A 19,677-nucleotide genomic window follows, 5' to 3' on the forward strand; every position below is an offset into this window, starting at 1 on the left:
TGGTAGGCAGGCTTCAGTGACAAACCACTTTGCAATGTGAATTGGAGCTAGTATGCATTTTGAAAACATAAACTTAATTGTGTGAAACCTGAACATTTTACCTTGCTTCAAAGTAGCCGAGCCAAAATCAGTTTCTATAAACATGGAGGCAAATATTTTATAAAGACTATATGCCATTGAAACAAGTAGCCCATTTCTCTCATGTTCTATTGGTTTTCAAATGAACTTTCTTTCATTGTCCAGTAGCCAAAGGCACAATCCTAGTCATATTAGCAACCCATGCTAGTTGTTAAACATTTCTAACTGATATTTTCATCAAGGTATTTTTCCACAAACATTCGCGCGTAGCCTACTATCGTGTGTGCATTGCTGCCCTTATAATGTGAAGAAACAATAGTTTATCAACATTTTAAGCTAAACATTTTGATCTGTTGCATCAACCTCAATGCCTTTTAAAGTTATTTTGATGTACTGGTTGTATGAATTTGGGATCTATCATCCCACAACTCTCCAAAAGTTAGTTTGGAATAGGCTATTTATTTTTTTGCACAGAATGACACGCTGACCAATAGTATAGGTCAACTTTACTATTATGGGGTATAATAGATTGACATAGACTAGTGATTTTTCTGTCCGTTACTCGTTTTGTTGGCTGAGGAAAAGCAAATGTGGACAGTTATTCTAACATCTTCAAAGTGTGCATCGGAATTCCGAAAGGACGCACCCCGTTGCATGTTCTGTTAAAATGAATGACCATAATCTAAATGTGATGTCTGTCATTCTGAGCACTGTGAGTGGACACCTTTACACAACCAAAGCATATGCGTCCAGTAAATTTCTCAAATGTCAGGTAAATTTTAAATGCTACCGGTCAAATGTCCGACGCCACATTTTTGTATCAAAAACCCTGTTATGTGTGTGTGTGTGAGAGAGAAAGTGTGTCAGAGGGAATGTGGGAATGAGTTGTTACTGCAAGTGTGTTTGGGATGTGCGTGTTCGCCAGTATGTGTGTGTAGAGATTTGTTGTAGCATCGCCTGCCTCTGACCGAGAGAATGAGGGCGGTCCAGGGCCAGTTCAGATTCCATCAGACATGACTGCCCATAAGGACAGAGCAACGCGCCAATCAGCTTCCTACATCTTGGTCCGATCCTCCCACTGACCTGACACCTCCCCTTCACACAAGTTTCCCCTAGTTACAGATCTAGGATCAGCTTCTCCTCTCCCAATACTGACCTTAATCATTAGTGGATACAACTTCACAGCACTGCGGCTTTCACTACAAACTATGGGCTTGAACGTTTAAACGAAATTGGGATCCTTAACGTTAAGAAAAATCCCTAACGGAAAAAGTGTTTGTTTGTTTTTCCCACAAAACTAAAATCACAGTGCAGCTGGCTCACCTGCTTTTTCTCTTCGCTAATGATGCGAGTGTATGTTCAGTCTTCAGTGTGTGAAATACAGCAGTACTACATTCAGCTTTTGATTGCCGATAGATGGCCTAGTGCACGGTTCTGACTCCGTCTGCCAGGTTGTTGACCTGCCTATACTGTTCCCCTCTTCCCTCTCCGTCCCTCGCTCGCTATGAAAGATGCAAGTGGTTGTGTTCACGGAAGTATGGACACTAATCAGTCTCATCTGTAAAAAAATTGTGAATCGTAGAAGTCGATTCGTAGTGGAAGATGTATTTTCTTTCTACTAAATGTCCTGGTAAGTCACAGTATTTAACTTTAGTGTACTTTTTTGGAGAGAGTGGTCTGCGTGCAGGCAGCAGGCAGGCTGCGCACAGCAGCTCGATATTATTTGATTGACAGTTCTGGTCACCTAGTGATGGACGTTAGTCCAGCTTCAGAAGCAGCATTCCTTTACAGACAAGTCAAATACCCATTTTTTGCTCTTCGAAACTATCTCCAGACAAGGCTTTGTGTCAGCATTAAACAAACATGCCGTAGCTGAGGCGCTTTCAAGGGTATATGACTACGGTAGATATACAGTGTTTTGAATTCACCCCCCTTGACGATTTTCCTATTTTAATGCATTTCAACCTGTCATTTAAATTGATTTTTATTTGGATTTCTTGTAATGGACATACACAAAATAGTCCAAATTGGTTAAGTGAAATTTAAAAAAATAACTTGTTCAAAAATGTCAACAACAAAAACAATTATAAAAAGGAAAAATGGTACGTGCATATGTATTCAGCCTCTTTGCTATGAATTCCCTAAATACGATCTGGTGCAACCAACTACCTTCATAAGTCACATAATTAGTTAAATAAAGTCCACCTGTGTGCAATCTAAGTGTCACATGATCTGTCACATGATCTCAGTATATATACCCCTGTTCTGAAAGGCCCCAGAGTCTGCAACACCACTAATCAAGGGGCACCATGAAGACCAAGGAGCTCTCCAAACAGGTCAGGGACAAAATTGTGGAGAAGTACAGATCAGAGTTGGGTTATAAAAAAATATCAGAAACTTTGAACATCCCACAGAGCACCATTTAAATCCATTATTAAAAAATGGAAAGAATATGGCACCACAACAAACCTGCCAAGAGAGGGCCGCCCACAAAAACTCACGGGCCAGGCAAAGAGGGCATTAATCAGAGGCAACAGAGACCAAAGATAACCCTGAAGGAGCTTTAAGCATACTGCTAAAGCAACACTCGAGCGGTTTAAGGGGAAACATTTACATGTCTTGGAATGGCCTACTCAAAGCCCAGACCTCAATCCAATTGAGAATCTGTGGTATGACTTAAAGATTGCTGTACACCAGCAGGAACCCATCCAACTTGAAGGAGCTGGAGTAGTTTTGCCTTGAAGAATGGGCAAAATTCCCAGTGGCTAGATGTGCCAAGCTTATAGAGACGTACCCCAAGAGACTTGCAGCTGTAATTGCTGCAAAAGGTGACTCTACAAAGTATTGACTTTGGGGGGGGGGGGTGAATAGTTATGCGTGCTCAAGTTCTGTTTTTTGGGGCTTATTTCTTGTTTGTTTCACAATAAACAAGATTTTGCATCTTCAAAGCAGTGGGCATATTGTGTAAATGAAATGATACAACCCCCCCAAAAAATCTATTTTAATTCCAGGTTGTAAGGAAACAAAATAGGAAAAATGCCAAGGGGGGTGAATACTTTCGCAAGCCACTGTAATTTCATTGCCAGGCCCTAGCAGTCATACATACATAACTGGACCATTATTCTGCATTGTGAATCGTTTAACAGAAAAACAACAAAAACGTTCAGTTAAAAAAAAATATGCAAAATTTTCCATCCCTATTACAAACAGCCTGGCAACTGGCAAAAAAACACATTGATTACACTATACTTTGTACGTATCAGTGGAGGCACCTCAGAGAAGGAAGGGGAGGACCATCCTCCTCAGCGAATTTCATAAAAATAGTAAAACATGTAAAAAGTTATCCTTTTTAGATAAAATTATACAGAATATATTCACCTCACCAAACAATTGATTAAAACTCACTTTTTTGCAATCAAGGTCTACAGTAGCCTCAACAGCAATCTGTAGGGTAGCACCATTGTGTCGCCGGAGGACAGCTAACTTCTTTCTTCCTCTAGGTACATTGACTTCAAAACAAGATATAGGAAACTCATGGTTCTCACCCCTTCCATAGACTTACACAGCATTCATGACAACTTCCGGAGGACATCCTCCAACATATCAGAGCTCTTGCAGCATGAACTGACATGTTGTCCGCCCAATCAAAGGATCAGAGATTGAATCTATTACTGAAAGCATAAGCTACAACTAGCAAACACTGCAGTGCATAAAATGTGGTGAGTAGTTGACTCAAAGTAGTAGTAAAACAGAGAGAGCGAGAGAGATATTTTGTAAACATTTTTCACTTTCACTTACTTAGCTAGCAAATGCAGCTAGCTAGTTTAGCCTGCTCAAACAGAGGGATGCTATATTAGCTAGCTGGCTATGACTATCCAACACTGGAACTCTTCCGAGTCAAGGTAAGCTTTTGGTTTTACTCATTTATTGCCACTGGGAACTGCCGGTATAACTGCTAAACTGCTTACTACACTGTACTGCATGATTGTAGCGGGTGACGTTGACTTTACTTTCGCTAATATGGTGAGCTAGCTGTGGGGATGATATGAAGGTTTGGCTTGGAAAGGTTTTTCTGCTTGATCACAGACAGCTGGTGTTGTACATTGATGTCCATAAACAAAGGGAAAAGGTGAGAAGAGGGCGCGTAGATGCGAGAAGGAATACAACAAGCTGTTTGTATGTGGCTATGAAATCGAACTGCTTGCGTGTCATCATTCCGCCGATTCTGTTGAAAAACGTTTCTTAAACGGAAGCAAGCTGAACGAAACGGGGATAAACATATCTGAATTTGTCGAAAAGAAACAGTTGTTTGCAAATGTTGGACTAATAATTACACCCTAGGTCAGCTAGATGCAGGCAGGAGTGTGCAAGGCGATATTGAATGTGTCTGTCGAAATGTCACTGTCTGTGACCTAAAATGATTCTCTCGACCTGTGTGCACCTACGTTGAATTCATAGGCTAGGTTGTAGCAACCTCATGATGTGTATAGGGAACATTTTTGTATCATGTAGTAGCCTAAACCTATTGATGTTAAACTGCACTGACCACCACTGGTGATAAAGAATAAAGAAACAACATCCGATAAAGAAACAACATTCTGAGTTTAAACACGGCCTAGCTAGTCATTTAAATCATTTATTTATTTAACTAGGCAAGTCAGTTAAGAACAAATTATTATTTACAATGACGACCTAGGAACAGTGGGGGCAGGAAGACAGATTTTTTACCTTGTCAGCTTGGGGATTCGATCTAGTAACCTTTCTGTTACTGGCCCAACGCTCTAATCACTAGGCTACCTGCCGCCCCATGAGAAACAATGTATCAATAACAAAGAAATGAGCCATTTAGACACATTAAAACATTAACACTGGAACAAGTGCATCTCCACAGATAATGGAGCGCCTCCACATCTCTGGGGTGTGTTTTGTCTCACTGCCCCCTGGAGCCCAGCAGAGCACATAGCAACACTCACACAGATGGTGAGCAGCAGATTCGGCGCCCCGACATCACAGTCCAGTGTTTACCTGGAATCATGTCAGCTTTATATATTCATGACATTTCTATCTGCAAGGTTCCACAACGTTTTGCCTATTGAACGTCCATACTTTCTAAAGCAGCAGCAATTGTCAACTACATTTTCCAAAATGTAAAATGTTTGGACATGCAATAGGCGATTGGCTAGTGATCGGTTCCTTCAAAATGAAATGAAAAACAGGTACAATATTTTCATGATGAAGCATTCTTATTATTTGTGTTATATTGTAGTGTTTACAGTATAATTTGTATTGTGCATGCTTATATTATTAAACAGCTTAGATGTGACCATATTTGTTACCTTGCGCAATTAGTCCACCTCCTATTGTAACTTCATAGCTTCTGGCTATTGCCATCGTATCAGCCTACTTCCCAAACGCATCATAACCACCGCCAATTGTGAGTCATAACAAAAACATTTCCCAGCAGCTATTGTACGCATACAATACTGTCAGGTCTTGTTCTATATCACACTGAAAAAAATGCTTGCGTCCAGCTGATATGAAAAAGTAAAAATTAATAGTTTACCCTATGTGCCCTCTCTATCGTGTGGACTCCTGAAATAATTGCTGCGCTCAGAAATTCACTTGGCCTTTTAAAATGGTCACACAGTCAAACTCCCGACACCATTTTGAGCCGCACATATCTTTACCAAAATCCGATCTGCTGCTACATGAGTAGAAAAAATGTATAGCCAGGACAAGGGGTCGACTGCGTTTCCTCTGCACTCGCTCTCAGCCCATGTAACATTTTATAATGCATCCTTGAGATCCAAGGCCGTTGCTCCGGCGATTACATTGTTACACACTTATGTCTGGTTTTATTTGCCAATGGACCACAGCGACCTATGGCTTGGAACGTGTAGCCTAGTCTTACCCATTTGTAATATTTTACAACATTCATGTCCATTACATTTTTTATATATGCATAGCAAATATATATATATATATTTACATTATCAGGCAGGACACGTCTGTCTCCAAGACTATGAACACGTTATGATATCAGACTCACCAAATGTCCAAGGGAATTTATTATCGTGGAGCACCTCGTCTTTAATTATATGCTGAGTCCGGAGTCACTGATTTCCCTTGTTCAATGCTGGCGGTTTTCTCCAAGGTTTGCTTCGGTGGTTTCTCATAAGCGGCGTTGGTAACATCGACATCCACACAAAGTGGGGGGATGGGAATATCGAGAGTGAACGAGGGGTAACGGAGGGGGGCAGTAAAACCTTGCAAACACAAGGGGAGGACCTTTTTCTCCTGCGTGACTGTCAAACAGGGACCAATTCAGAAGTCTCACGACCTCACGCATCGATCCATCTATCATCAAGTGCACTGGAGTTGGAAATATAGGCTACATTTATTAAGAAAAATGATGACATGATCCTTGATTAAACTTTCTGATTTCAGTGTTCTCACATCTCTGTATATTGGTCCTGTTTAAATGTGTGTGCAGCAGTGGAAAATATACATTTTCACAGAGGACCGCTTGAATCCCTTATAGAATTATCATGACAGCAGGGAGGTTTTCATATAAGAAAAAATGAAAATCAAATGGGAGATTTATGGCAAATGACAGAATAGAATAGAACAGTTTTGCTTTGTAAAACGTACTAGGCTTCCCTGCCTTCTTATTTCTGTTGTGTTTTTGCTATTGCCATGTCAATCATGATGTATGTATATAATAGCAGCATTATCTGTCATTCAGGAAAGATGGGGCTTTTTTAGCAACAACAAAAAAAATATATATTGTTTTTTTGGGGGGGGCGTGACTGTTTTGCATGTTATTTTGGCATTAATACATGTCACATCAGTTTGCAAACAATGTTAAAAAAGATATATACACTACCTTTCAAAAGTTTAGGGTCATGTAGAGATGTCCATGTTTTTGAAAGAAAGCACATTTTTGGTCCATTAAAATGCTGATTTTTATGGAATATCTACAAAGGTGTACAGAGGCCCATTATCAGCAACCATCACTCCTGTGTTCCAATGGCACATTGTGTTAGCTAATCCAAGTTTATCGTTTTAAAAAGGCTAATTAGAAAACTATTTTGCAATTATGTTAGCACAACTGAAAACTGTTGTACTGATTGAAGAAGAAATAAAACTGGCCTTCTTTAAACTAGTTGAGTATCTGGAGCATCAGCATTTGTGGGTTTGATTGCAGGCTCAAAATGGCCAGAAACAAATAACTTTCTTCTGAATCTCATCAGTCTATTCTTGTTCTGAGAAATGAAGGCTATTCAATGTGAGAAATTGCCAAAAAACTGAAGATCTCATACAACCCTGTGTACTACTCAGCGAACAGAACAGCAAACTGTCTCTAACCAGAATAGAAAGCGGAGTAGGAGGCCCCAATACACAACTGAGCAAGAGGACAAGTACATTAGAGTGTCTAGTTTGAGAAACAGACGCCGCACAAGTCCTCAACTGGCAGCTTCATTAAATAGTACCCTAAAAAAATAGCTTTTCTTTCAAAAACAAGGACAATTCTAAAGCACCCCGAACTTTTGAACGGTAGAGTATATAATTGAGTTGATAAAGCCGCATACAAACAGTCTCTTTTTTGTTTTCTTGGGAAGGCAGCTCCAAAATGCAGGTGTTTCAGCCTAGCTCAGTGCTTTCTGTGGTGGTGAGGCAAGCCAGCAGAAAATATGGAGTGTTGCGCCATGATTGGCTCAGTGTTCTGTCACTCATGGGGACACTACGTCACCACCAAGTGTAAGGGTAGAGATAGAAAATTCTAGCCCCTTGGTTGCTGCCATAGAGTTATATTAGAAGTTTGCATCCAAGAAGGCTCAAGGTCATTAGCCACAGATAAAATTACGTCAAATCACGTTATATGTACAGTAGCTTGGATTGGACTGATCATGTCAACATCATATTTTCAAAATCTTCGCTAGCAGTCATCATCAATAATCAAGTCGACAATCTACTGGCAAATCCTTTTTAATCCTTATCATATGAAGAGAAATAATGAAGAGAAATTATAAAACATATGGGTGCTCATCGACCATTGGACATAAACATTACACAACAAGTTGGAAATCGCAAAATCAACAATGAGTGGTTTAGAAGGAATCAGTCACAGTGGCTAACGTTAACTGCATGCATTGCAAAGTAATCACTAGCCTGCTGTTCAGTGGAGTGGCTGTGTGGTCCCAAATCTGGGATTAAGGGGCTCTTTTCCAAGTTTAAAATTATAAACATTCAACATTGGCCATGCTGTCAATGAAGCATGCTTTGTGTCGCGCTCAAAAAAACTTAACTCAGAACTGCGAAAACTTGACTTGGAGATATGTATACTGTAGGTAAGAAAGTAATACTGTGTATGCTGTGTAGTAAGATGTTAGTAGCCCATGTGCCTCACCCTAATAATTTGGTCTATTTACCCCTCTTAATTTTGCCTACTGTTCAGACTTGGTCATGCACATGTAGCCTATAACCTGTTTTATAGGCTAAAGGGACAAGTTCTGGCCTGGTTTAGATCTTATCTGTCGGAAAGATATCAGTTTGTCTCTGTGAATGGTTTGTCCTCTGACAAATCAACTGTAAATTTCGGTGTTCCTCAAGGTTCCATTTTAGGACCACTATTGTTTTCACTAGATATTTTACCTCTTGGGGATGTCATTCAATAACATAATGTTAACTTTCACTGCTATGCGGATGACACACAGCTGTACATTTCAATGAAACATGGTGAAGCCCCAAAATTTCCCTCGCTAGAAGCCTGTGTTTCAGACATAAGGAAGTGGATGGCTGCAAACTTTCTACTTTTAAACTCGGACAAAACAGAGATACTTGTTCTAGGTCCCAAGAAACAAAGAGATCTTCTGTTGAATCTGACAATTAATCTTAATGGTTGTACAGTCATCTCAAATAAAACTGTGAAGGACCTCGGCGTTACTCTGGACCCTGATTTCTCTTTTGACGAACATATCAAGACTGTTTCAAGGACAGCTTTTTTCCATCTACGTAACATTGCAAAAATCTGAAACTTTTTGTCCAAAAATGATGCAGAAAAATGTATCCATGCTTTTGTTACTTCTAGGTTAGACTACTGCAATGCTCTACTTTCCGGCTACCCGGATAAAGCACTAAATAAACTTCAGTTAGTGCTAAATACGGCTGCTAGAATCCTGACTAGAACCAAAAGATTTGATCATATTACTCCAGTGCTAGACTCCCTACACTGGCTTCCTGTCAAGGAAAGGGCTGATTTCAAGGTTTTACTGCTAACCTACAAAGCATTACATGGGCTTGCTCCTACCTATCTCTCTGATTTGGTCCTGCCGTACATACCTACACGTACGCTACGGTCACAAGACACAGGCCTCCTAATTGTCCCTAGAATGTCTAAGCAAACAGCTGGAGGCAGGGCTTTCTCCTATAGAGCTCCATATTTATGGAATGGTCTGCCTACCCATGTGAGAGACGCAAACTCGGTCTCAACCTTTAAGTCTTTACTGAAGACTCATCTCTTCAGTGGGTCATATGATTGAGTGTAGTCTGGCCCAGGAGTGTGAAGGTGAACGGAAAGGCTCTGGAGCAACGAACCGCCCTTGCTGTCTCTGCCTGGCCGGTTCCCCTCTTTCCACTGGGATTCTCTTCCACTAACCGTATTACAGGGGCTGAGTCACTGGCTTACTGGTGCTCTTTCATGCTATCCCTAGGACCATGCCTCAGGACTACCTGGCATGATGACTCCTTGCTGTCCCCAGTCCACCTGGCCGTGCTGCTGCTCCAGTTTCAACTGTTCTGCCTGTGATTATTATTATTTGACCATGCTGGTCATTTATGAACATTTGAACATCTTGGCCATGTTCTGTTATAATCTCCACCCGGCACAGCCAGAAGAGGACTGGCCACCCCACATAGCCTGGTTCCTCTCTAGGTTTCTTCCTAGGTTTCGGCCTTTCTAGGGAGTTTTTCCTAGCCACCGTGCTTCTACACCTGCATTGCTTGCTGTTTGGAGTTTTAGGCTGGGTTTCTGTACAGCACTTTGAGATATCAGCGGATGTACGAAGGGCTATATCAATACATTTTATTTTATTTTATTTTAGAGAAATGTAATCATAGAATATTGTAAGAGCTTTCATTGTCTGCTTAGTCAAACTATCATACATCATTGATCTTCGGGCTCCCGAATGTCGCAGTGGTCTAAGGCATTGCATCTCAGTGCAAGAGGCTTCACTACAGTCCCTGGTTCCAATCCAGGCTGTATCACATCCCGCTGTGATTGGGAGTCTTATAGGGTGGCACACAATTGGCCCAGCGTCGTCTGGGTTTGTAAATAACAATTTGTTCTTAACTGACTTGCCTAGTTAAATAAAGGTTAAATACAAATTATAATCCCCCTTTATTTATCCTATGGTTCTGACTTGGTGTACAGGGAGAATACTGTAAGAACAGCCCATGAACTGAATTCAGTCACTGTACATTTCAAAAGTGCTAAACAAATAGTTATATTGACTATGTCCATTCTAGCTTGCCCATTAATGTCTTAATCAAAATTACAGATTGCCTCATCTGCTTGTCGTCCCCTTATGCCATAGTTTGTACATCTCAATTGTCATTCGAAACCACATTTGTTCAAGCAAGTCAGCCATATCAGCTATGTTTTTTTTAAAGGCAGTAAATGAGGCTGAATTAACTGTTTCGCTGCCAGACAAGGCTCCATTGATAGCCAGGTGTAGCAGTGGTAAAATGTTGGGACTACTGTTGAGAGAGCATTATGTAGGCCCTAACAGTTTGTGGGCACAGTTTGTCACTGTTATAGTGCAATTAATGTATTGTTTAGTGTTGTGTAGTGGCTTCACAGGCATGATTCCCACTTGTTTTTTTGTTGTTGCCCCACCAAGATTTACATGCTAAAATCGCCACTAAATAGCAGCAACATGTTTTGTATGATAGTTTGACAGTTGTATAGAATCAGATTAACATTGCAAGTCCATATTAAACAAAATTCTGCTACAGTACTTGCTTACCTCAACTAAATAAAGATTCCAATGATAGCCTTAACCATGTTGCTCCAAAAACCTGACCGCAGCCCCAAAAAGTTATCAATAGGTTTTAAAGGGCCAAAATATGCAACACAATTTAGGGGCAAGAGTCAGAGGTAAATGTATTTTACAAAAGTTCAATCAGGAAGGCTAACCTGAATACTCGTTTAACTTCATCCAGTAAGCATACCATCATTCACTTTGTTTCCTATTCTTCGGGCTTAGTGGGAATGAATACAAAAATATGATCAGCATGGGGTCTTGTTTCTTCTCCTCTTTCCTATAAGCCAAGTGAGGAATGTCGTACATCTATTTACCTCATAGCCTATAAGCATGGCATAATAATGCACATTCCTCACACTTGCTGTTTAACCTATGGGCTCACGCTTGCAACTATCACTTTCCTCGCTCTCAACCAATGGCAGTAAATCGTGGGATGTATTTATGTCAACTCTTCCATGTTCTCTCAGTTGCTCTTTTTCAGCAACAGTTTTCAACAACCATCCACCTCCCCACCACCACCAACTATAATACCCTTAAGGCCAGTCATTGGAACTCCTTTTCCCAAAGGACAGCAGACCCTCTGTCATATCATCTGACCATTCCCCAAACTATTTAATAAAATGTCATATTGCATTCCGTCTTTGTTGTTCTTTCAGTTAAGCCTGTACTCGATTGTCCTGAAGAAAAACACTCCAAACAAAGAATCTCCAATCCAAAATTAGATCTAGAATTGGCTTCCTATTTCACAACAAAGCCTCCTTAACTCATGCTGCCAAACATACCCTCGTAAAACTGACTATCCTACCGATCCTTGACTTTGGCGACGTCATTTACAAAATAGCCTCCATCACTCTACTCAGCAAACTGGATGTAGTCTATCACAGTGCCATCCGTTTTGTAACCAAAGCCCCATATACTACCCACCACTGCGACCTGTATGCTCTCGTTGGCTGGCACTCACTACATATTCGTCGCCAAACCCACTGGCTTCAGGTCATCTATAAGTCTTTGCTCAGGAAAGCCCCGCCTTATCTCAACTCACTGGTCACCATAGCAACACCCACCTGTAGCATGCGCTCCAGCAGGTATATTTCCCTGGTCATCCCCAAAGCCAACACTTACTTTGGCCGCCTTTCCTTCCAGTTCTCTGCTGCCAATGACTGGAATGAATTGCAAAAATAATTGAAGCTGGAGTCTAATATTTCCCTCTCTAACTTTAAGCACCAGCTGTCAGAGCAGCTTACCGATCACTGTACCTGTACACAGCCCATCTGTAAATAGCACACCCAACTACCTCATCCCCATATTGTTATTTATCCTCTTGCTCTTTTGCACAACAGTATCTCTACTTGCACATCATCATCTGCACATCTATCACTCCAGTGTTAATGCTAAATTGTAATTATTTCGCCTCTAAGGTCTATTTATTGCCTTACCTCTCTACTCTTCTACATTTGCACACACTGTACATATATTTTTCTATTGTGTTATTGTTTAGGTGTAACTCTGTGTTGTTGTTTTTGTCACACTACTTTGCTTTATATTGGCCAGATCGCAGTTGTAAATGAGAACTTGTTCTCAACTGGCTTACCTGGTTAAATAAAGGTGAAATAAAAAAAGATTATCTTAGGGCCAACCAAATGCTGAGTGCCAACAAAGCACAAACATATTCAAACAAAAATACTAATACAATATTATAACATGTTATAACTCTCTGTTAGGCTTTTACAACATATTACAGATTATGGAAATGTACTATTACTGGGCCTGATAATGTGCATGTTTGCACTGAATCGGATAACTTTGATTTATCTTAGCTGGTTTGGTGTAAGGTAGTGATGTGAGGTGAGCTAGCAGCAGGTAAGTGGAGAGCACAGTCTTCTGAAATTAACGACATTTGCAGACCCTGCAGTCTAATTCCACTTGTATCACCATAAGTAAAGGGATAGGCCTGTGCTGTTCACAGAATTACTTTACTTGAGCACGCTTTCCTAGAAGCCAAATAATTGCTTGCTGTCATAATGTCACATCTAGTTATTTTGCAAGTTGGCTGGTGTTTTACCAAGCAATTTAGCTGAACCACACATTGGTTTGTGTCATCGTGATTGTTGAGATAACTGTTGAGACACTAGATGTCATGAATGCTATTAACATATGATATATGTTATGTAGCCCCTTAATGACATAGGACTCAAAATAAGTGCTACCACCAGCTTTTCAAACAGTCAGTGTGATTTCAGGCAGGGCAGGCCAGTGGATAGGGTTAAAGAAGGTATGTTCTTCTGGAAAGGTGGAGTAAGTCTAAAAACACTTACACTCAAAACATTGCGCTACTGTGTCAGTCACCACCAAGTACCTTTGACCTCCGATTGAGTACTAGTCCCAGTATCCTACAGAGCACACTAGTAGAGAAATGTGTGTATTTCAGAATGGCTACAAGTTCAGATTTCAGAGGTCCTCAGGTTTGCTGGGCTATGGTGAATGTTGAGGGACTGTCATGTGATGTCATAGAACGCAGTGGGTCACTGCTGACTTTTCTGACCATGATCTCCAATAAAAATGCACAGCGTGTGGTACTGATAGGGGTAGGAATAGGGCCATCTAGTGGCATCGGAGTGTAAGAGTTCAGAGAGTATAAATAGAGTCCCTTATGTTGAAGGTCAAACCCTGAGAGGAATCCAGCGTTCCCACAGTCACAATACAATGGCCAACATTCAGTCCCAGGCAGCAGTATGTCATCAGAACATCTGGCTGGCAGTTTTTCTCCACTAGGGTACGCTTCATGACTCACACATGGTGAAAATAGAAACGGATCATCACCAAGCAGGGTTGGGGTCAATTCCATTTAAATTCCAGTCAATTCAGACGCCCCTGGACCCCCCATAACAGATCAGAAGCCCCCTCCAAAACGAATTTAAATATCAATGTGAGGCACAACCCCACAATTGCCAAAGATATCGACATCAGGCACCCCCATGACATTTTAGGCTCCCCAAGAGTCAATGTATAATAAGAACCCTGTGGCTAAGTAAGCATCGCTACTGTCTTCCTGAAACCTGAAGTAGGGCTATTGTTAGACACAGACTCAGCACTGCATTGGCTTTTCTGGGTCAGTGGTATCACTGGTCCTTCTGGAGGACGTTGTTGTGTTGTGGCGTGGGTTCGAATCTTCGGTCCGCCATGGCAGGGATGGACCACATTATAGATACATTAATTGTAAAATATTACAGTGTGATTAGTAATAATGAATCTATAAACAGCTAATGTGTGTGTGTGTATATATATATATATATATACTTCTATAAATACAGTTACTGATATTGTTTCTCTGACCTTGAAAACAATTATATCCTCATTGGCTATATCCAGATCATTCTAACCATCTCAAACTCTCTATTTAATACACTGACCTGAGGCAGTGACCATGATACAGGCACCAGAAATGAGGTCATCATTATACCTCCATGGGATTCGCTCACTTGGAGGGAACAGAGTCTTCTAGTAAAGGCTTAAAATAGAGCCAGGGTGATTCCTTAGTGAATCAATCTAATACACCTTGACATTTCTGCTGGGTTCACTTCAAATAATTGACTTCTTTCTCAGCAGACCCACATTTGTGCTTATAAAAGTGCTTGGGCAACTTTCATAATGATATTACAACAGTAACAGTATGCTCAGGTCAAGGGTGCACCTGAGTTAAAACAGGAATCAGAAACGGACAGGCCATATGGCATTTTGGGCAAATGGCAGATGGGCTGGTCCATCTTTAGCTCAGTGGATTGGTAATTAAAAAAAAATGTTGACCTAGAATTACCATTATTTGGATAATAATGGGTGTCTAAAGGAAAGAAATGTGGCAGTGTGTTAGAAATGCCCCAACCGATTTCTGGTATCAGTCTGTCCCTGACAGGAAGGTTCTCCTGAGTTACCCAAAGAAAACTATAACAGTTAGCTAATTATCATGGTGTTATTTTAATTCAGGGATTAAGGTGTTTGAGTGTGTTATGCCTCTTTCACTACGTGCTATCAACACATGCAGTAGTCCAAGAAGCCCAATTCTTAAAGACAGATGACAACACGTGCAAAATATAAAGAAAGGCAAAGCAGAGACAATTTACTAAATAGTGGAGGAATAAGAGGAGTTGGAGACGGGAAGAGAAAACATTCCAGCCAGAGAGGGAAGTAGAAGACAAATCAGGAGAGAAGGTGTGGCCAATCCAGGCCCACTAATCCCAAATGATCTAGCTCAACCCTATTCTCCGCCTCTCGCTCTCAGATTAGAAGTGTGGGCCAGAATAAAAATAAAGGCACCGTAAAGGCATCTCTCTGTCTCTCTGCAGACGACTCCTCAAACAAGAACAAACACTTGAAAAACATAAAACATACACCCCTGGCACAAACACACTTTTGGGTTTCCTCTCTGGATTATTTGGGGTGAGGAATTGTAACATGGACAGATCTCCGATCATACACATAGCTCTGCTGAAGTCAGGCTGGCTCTGGAGACAGAGTGAGTACTATAGATTCAATGTTTCTCAAATAATGCCATGTTGCAGTCTAACCTCGTGTCTACCTGTTTTGGTCTCAGATAAAGCCTTAGCCATTGCAGGTACTATCTTTACCAAGTGTAGACTTCAACAGCTAAACATAGCATAAGAAGTTGTGTGGGGCACTAGTATGAGAGAAATATCAGCACTGTGTAGAACACTTTGAAACACAGGTTAAGGCCAGGCACCACAGGCTGAAATTACATGTTTGCATCTACCTATCAATTTTGAGATTTGTTTGCATTTTGGTCCGTTAATATTAATATTTTCAAAAACTAAACATAAACATGCTCAAATCTTAATGAAAATGTTGATTTTCTTTATTTTATCATACTATCATCAAAATGTCATGAATTTAACCACTTTAAAATGGCCATACATCCATCATTTCAAAGCTCACTACATTGAATTAAGCATCATTTAAAAGCCCATGTAATAGAGAATGTTACAAACAATTTAGCATATTTTAATACAATATTTCAGATTTTTTTTAAGTATTATATTTATGTCTAAATTCAACTGGTAAAAATTGATTGAGATATGATTATGCCTGGCCTTAAGTGGTGTGTGAGGTCTGTAGCAATCTTTGCTCAAGTCCCCAGTCCATGCCACTCTCTCCAAAAACAGTTCTCCCATGTTCTTAAAACTGACTCCACTGAAAACAAAATGGAGGACTCTGTTGATGTCATCAAGATCGCTAACAGATTAACCTACAGTACCTACCATTTAGCTTGTTTTGATGAAGCCATTGCACTAAAGGGCATCTTTGCCCTATTTATTGAGTTGCGGTTGCTTGTGAAAACTATTGGATTTTTAACTAAGATCCGAATCGTTCTAGAAGGTGAATGTTACAACTGTTATGAAATTCCAACCCTTACTCTGTTTGTCCAGCCTGGCCATAATCTAATTAGCTTCCTGTCTGTGTTAGCAAATCAGTGACTCAATCAGAAAGGCCACAAGCCTGGGGATTCACCCGCCGGGGAAAAACATATACAGATTTACAGCTTTGACAATATAAATACAAAACACTCAAAATGGCTGTAGGTTTACCCATTATAGACCCACTGACTAGAATGCGTCTTTGAGATTCTTCTTGTAATAAAAATTGCTATATAAATGTAATTGATTATTGTTATTACTACTATTATTATATGCTGAATTGAGACAGAATCCTATCTGGCTGGCAGTGCATTTCAGTTATTGTGGATAAATAAAAGTTTACAAAAAGTCCAAACTGACCGTTAGGAAAGTGGACATCTTAACCTAACCCGAAATCTACTCCACTTCACCCTCCATCTCCCCCCACGCTCTTCCTGCCTCCTTTCTTCCGTCAGCATCCATCTTGAAGCGGTGGAAGCTGAATTGGTGTGACCTGTGGATCGATGGGAGCCTGGTCTTCTACAAGACGGATAGCAGGCGAGAATTTGAGCACCGAGTGGGTCTCAAGACCAGCTGTGTGAGCGTCAAGTCTGGCCTGGAGAGTGCAGGTGAGGGGGAGTTTCTAGAAAGATGGGGATGTTCAACATGGCAATGGATGCTTCCGAAATGGCAATCTATTCCCTAGGCCTATAGTGCACTACTTTTGACCAGAGCCCCATGAGACATGCTGTATGCATTATTACAGAAATAAAGTGGACTGAGGAGTCCAAATATCTGTATTGACCTCCAAAAGATTTTGGCCTTTGCTGTGGACTTATGTGTGTGTAACCCTAGCAGTCTATGTTGTTGTACAGGTCTCTCTCCCCCAGAGAACCAGCCAAGTGAGAACATGGTGATGGTGCAGCTTAGAGATGGCTCCACTGTGATCCTGTGTGCCAACAGTGAGGACGAGGCACTGTGAGTTTATATTATTTCTCTCTCTCACACACACACACTCTCTTACATTGCACACACTCTCTCTCAATCCACTTCCTCCCTTTCTCCTTTTGTCATTCTGTTTTTGCAGAGCATGGAATTTGACAATTCTAGAGGCGAGACGAAACCCAGTAAGTAAACCGGTAAACCAGGGTTTCCCAAACTCGGATTCTTAGAGGATATTCTTGTCTTATCGTCTTGTCTTTCCCACTTAGTTCCCATATGACCCATACGACGACTCGTACCAGTCCGTCCCAATGGACGGCAACAACACCATCTACCTCACCCCTGGATCAGGTAAAGACAACACAACACCCAAGCTCTGAGTCGTATTCATTATTGCACATTGTGGCAAAATGTTTTGCAACGAAAAATGAAAACAAGCGTTTCTTATTGGACAAGTTCAGGTAGTCCCTCCTTGTTTAAGTCCATTTTCTACTGTTAGGTGCCTAGTGAATACGACTCTGATTTCAGCAAGTCAACAGAGTGACTCTAGCACTCCTTTCCAAAACTCCCTAAAATCAGTTGACATAACTATCCTGGTTACATCAAATCAGAAAAGTCTAATAAAACACACTTGTATATTCACTTATGCTCCCGTAAATACTGTAGTACATCTTATACTCAGCATCCTGTCTCTCCCTCCCTCTCCCTCTCAGGTACCCACCACCTACTGATCCAGAGAGACCCATACGACGGCATAGGAGAGCAGGTGGCACTGGGGCTACTGGCGGGCATGGCGGCGGGTGCTGCCATGCGCTCCTTCCTCTGGATGCCCTTGTTTTTCTGCTGATAGAGAAGGTCTTTTGATCTGGACCAAGATGCTTGCTTGGGCGCCCTCCCCCAGTGCGCTAGCTCCATGAGCAGGGAGGCACGGTTGGGAAATGCCCAGGCTGCTGTAGGCCTCATTCCTACAAGTCTTATTATTGTATTTCACACACAATTTATTTCCTGTTGCAGAATAATAGTGCACGAATGTGTGTGTGTTTTAATGTCAGTGAAATGCCTTTCTTGCAAGCTCTAACCACAACAATGCAGTAATCAATAACGATGTAATACTAAAAATAACAAGGTAGAACAAAAACACAGAAGATATAAAAATAATAAGAACACGATAAAGTAAGTAGGCATACTATATCAGGGTCAATGTGTTTGTGTGAGCGTGCATGCATGTGTGAGCGAACGTGTGTGTTGACAAATTGGTTTACAGAACAGGTTGATGGTAACATAAATATGTCCTTTATAACATAAGCTGTGTGAACTCAACCTATTTAGTAGAAATGCATATGAAACGTATACGGTATGCAACATACAGGGTGTATGAAAAACAGCAACGTCCTGATCCGCACATTCAGCTGCCTGAGGTTAATGGAACCCCCCACCCCACCCCACCCCCCCTACACACACACGGATACACAGAACCATTGACTGCAATTATGTTTAAGTTGAAAAATTGAGGTGCAAAAATTTATCACTTTTATTAACCTTAGATCCTGTATTTAAGCTCATGTACAGAATGTAATTCACTGAGTACAATGCTGCTGTTGTTGTCAAATTTAATAAAAGTTTTCAAAGCCATGGATATGAGAATTAATATTCGATGACAGAATACTTCCTTGCTTAATTCCTATTTAGGACATAAGGCTTCTGTCTGGAGATGGTGTTCCATGACAGACCACAGTCCTTCATATCCGTCTCCACTGTTCACCTACATGTCTCTTTGGGGCAGCCACACTTTCTTTCTATAATATAAGAGATAGAAAAATATGTATTCAATATGCATAATGTATTACACTTCAGTAGTAGCCTATACACTAGTCACTCACAATCTACGTTGATGTTTTTTCTCGAAAACAATATTCACATGATGGTGAACTTCAGAGAAGCACACCATTAGAGACAGAGCTCATGAAACTAACCCATCTCCTACCAACTCACAGTTAGCCTACATTCAGGGGTGAAATTGATGGGGAATGACTGGGAACTGAATTCCCAAATGAAACTCATTTTAACATCTAAACATTTCTTTAAAAATGAATTCACACTGACACAGAGGGATTAAAAATATTTTTAAAAACCTGCTTGTTCATGTTGTTCTAAAACAGAGAAAGAGGACAGAAGATTGAGAAGAAGTTCAACTCTTAATTCAATTA

General features: G+C 40.7%; 2 protein-coding genes across 4 annotated transcripts in view; one reads left to right on the forward strand and one right to left on the reverse strand.

Moving 5' to 3' along the window:
• The window catches only part of LOC110533479 (protein FAM168A), a 54,256-nt gene extending 47,941 nt beyond the window's left edge, over positions 1–6,315 (reverse strand). For both annotated transcript variants that reach the window (XM_021617732.2, XM_021617731.2), the window contains exon 1: positions 6,128–6,315. The gene's annotated coding sequence lies outside the window, so the exon portion shown is untranslated. The remainder of the gene's footprint in view (positions 1–6,127) is intronic.
• Positions 1,532–18,941, forward strand: LOC110533480 (pleckstrin homology domain-containing family B member 1-like). 2 transcript variants are annotated; one of them, XM_036989874.1, is made up of 6 exons: positions 1,532–1,708; positions 17,005–17,157; positions 17,404–17,506; positions 17,616–17,655; positions 17,740–17,821; positions 18,184–18,941. In XM_036989874.1, exons 1-6 carry the CDS (start codon positions 1,681–1,683, stop codon positions 18,315–18,317), a joined length of 540 nt encoding a protein of 179 aa, XP_036845769.1. In that variant the 5' UTR covers positions 1,532–1,680; the 3' UTR covers positions 18,318–18,941. The 2 variants fall into 2 exon arrangements, with proteins under 2 accessions (XP_036845769.1, XP_021473408.1); XM_021617733.2 differs by lacking the exon at positions 1,532–1,708 and adding an exon at positions 15,406–15,633.
• Positions 18,942–19,677: the final 736 nt, after the last annotated feature.

This window comes from Oncorhynchus mykiss, chromosome 10 (genome assembly GCF_013265735.2).
Source record: "Oncorhynchus mykiss isolate Arlee chromosome 10, USDA_OmykA_1.1, whole genome shotgun sequence".
In the NCBI taxonomy this organism is placed as follows: Eukaryota; Metazoa; Chordata; class Actinopteri; order Salmoniformes; family Salmonidae; genus Oncorhynchus; species Oncorhynchus mykiss.

What these genes read in the sequence shown, in the direction of transcription:
- LOC110533480 (XM_021617733.2), top strand. Translation starts at nt 15,573, where the DNA reads ATGGACAGATCTCCGATCATACACATAGCTCTGCTGAAGTCAGGCTGG. An exon ending in GTCTGGCCTGGAGAGTGCAG is followed by an intron (nt 17,158 to 17,403) that starts GTGAGGGGGAGT and finishes GTTGTTGTACAG; the next exon opens with GTCTCTCTCCCCCAGAGAAC. An exon ending in AACAGTGAGGACGAGGCACT is followed by an intron (nt 17,507 to 17,615) that starts GTGAGTTTATAT and finishes CTGTTTTTGCAG; the next exon opens with AGCATGGAATTTGACAATTC.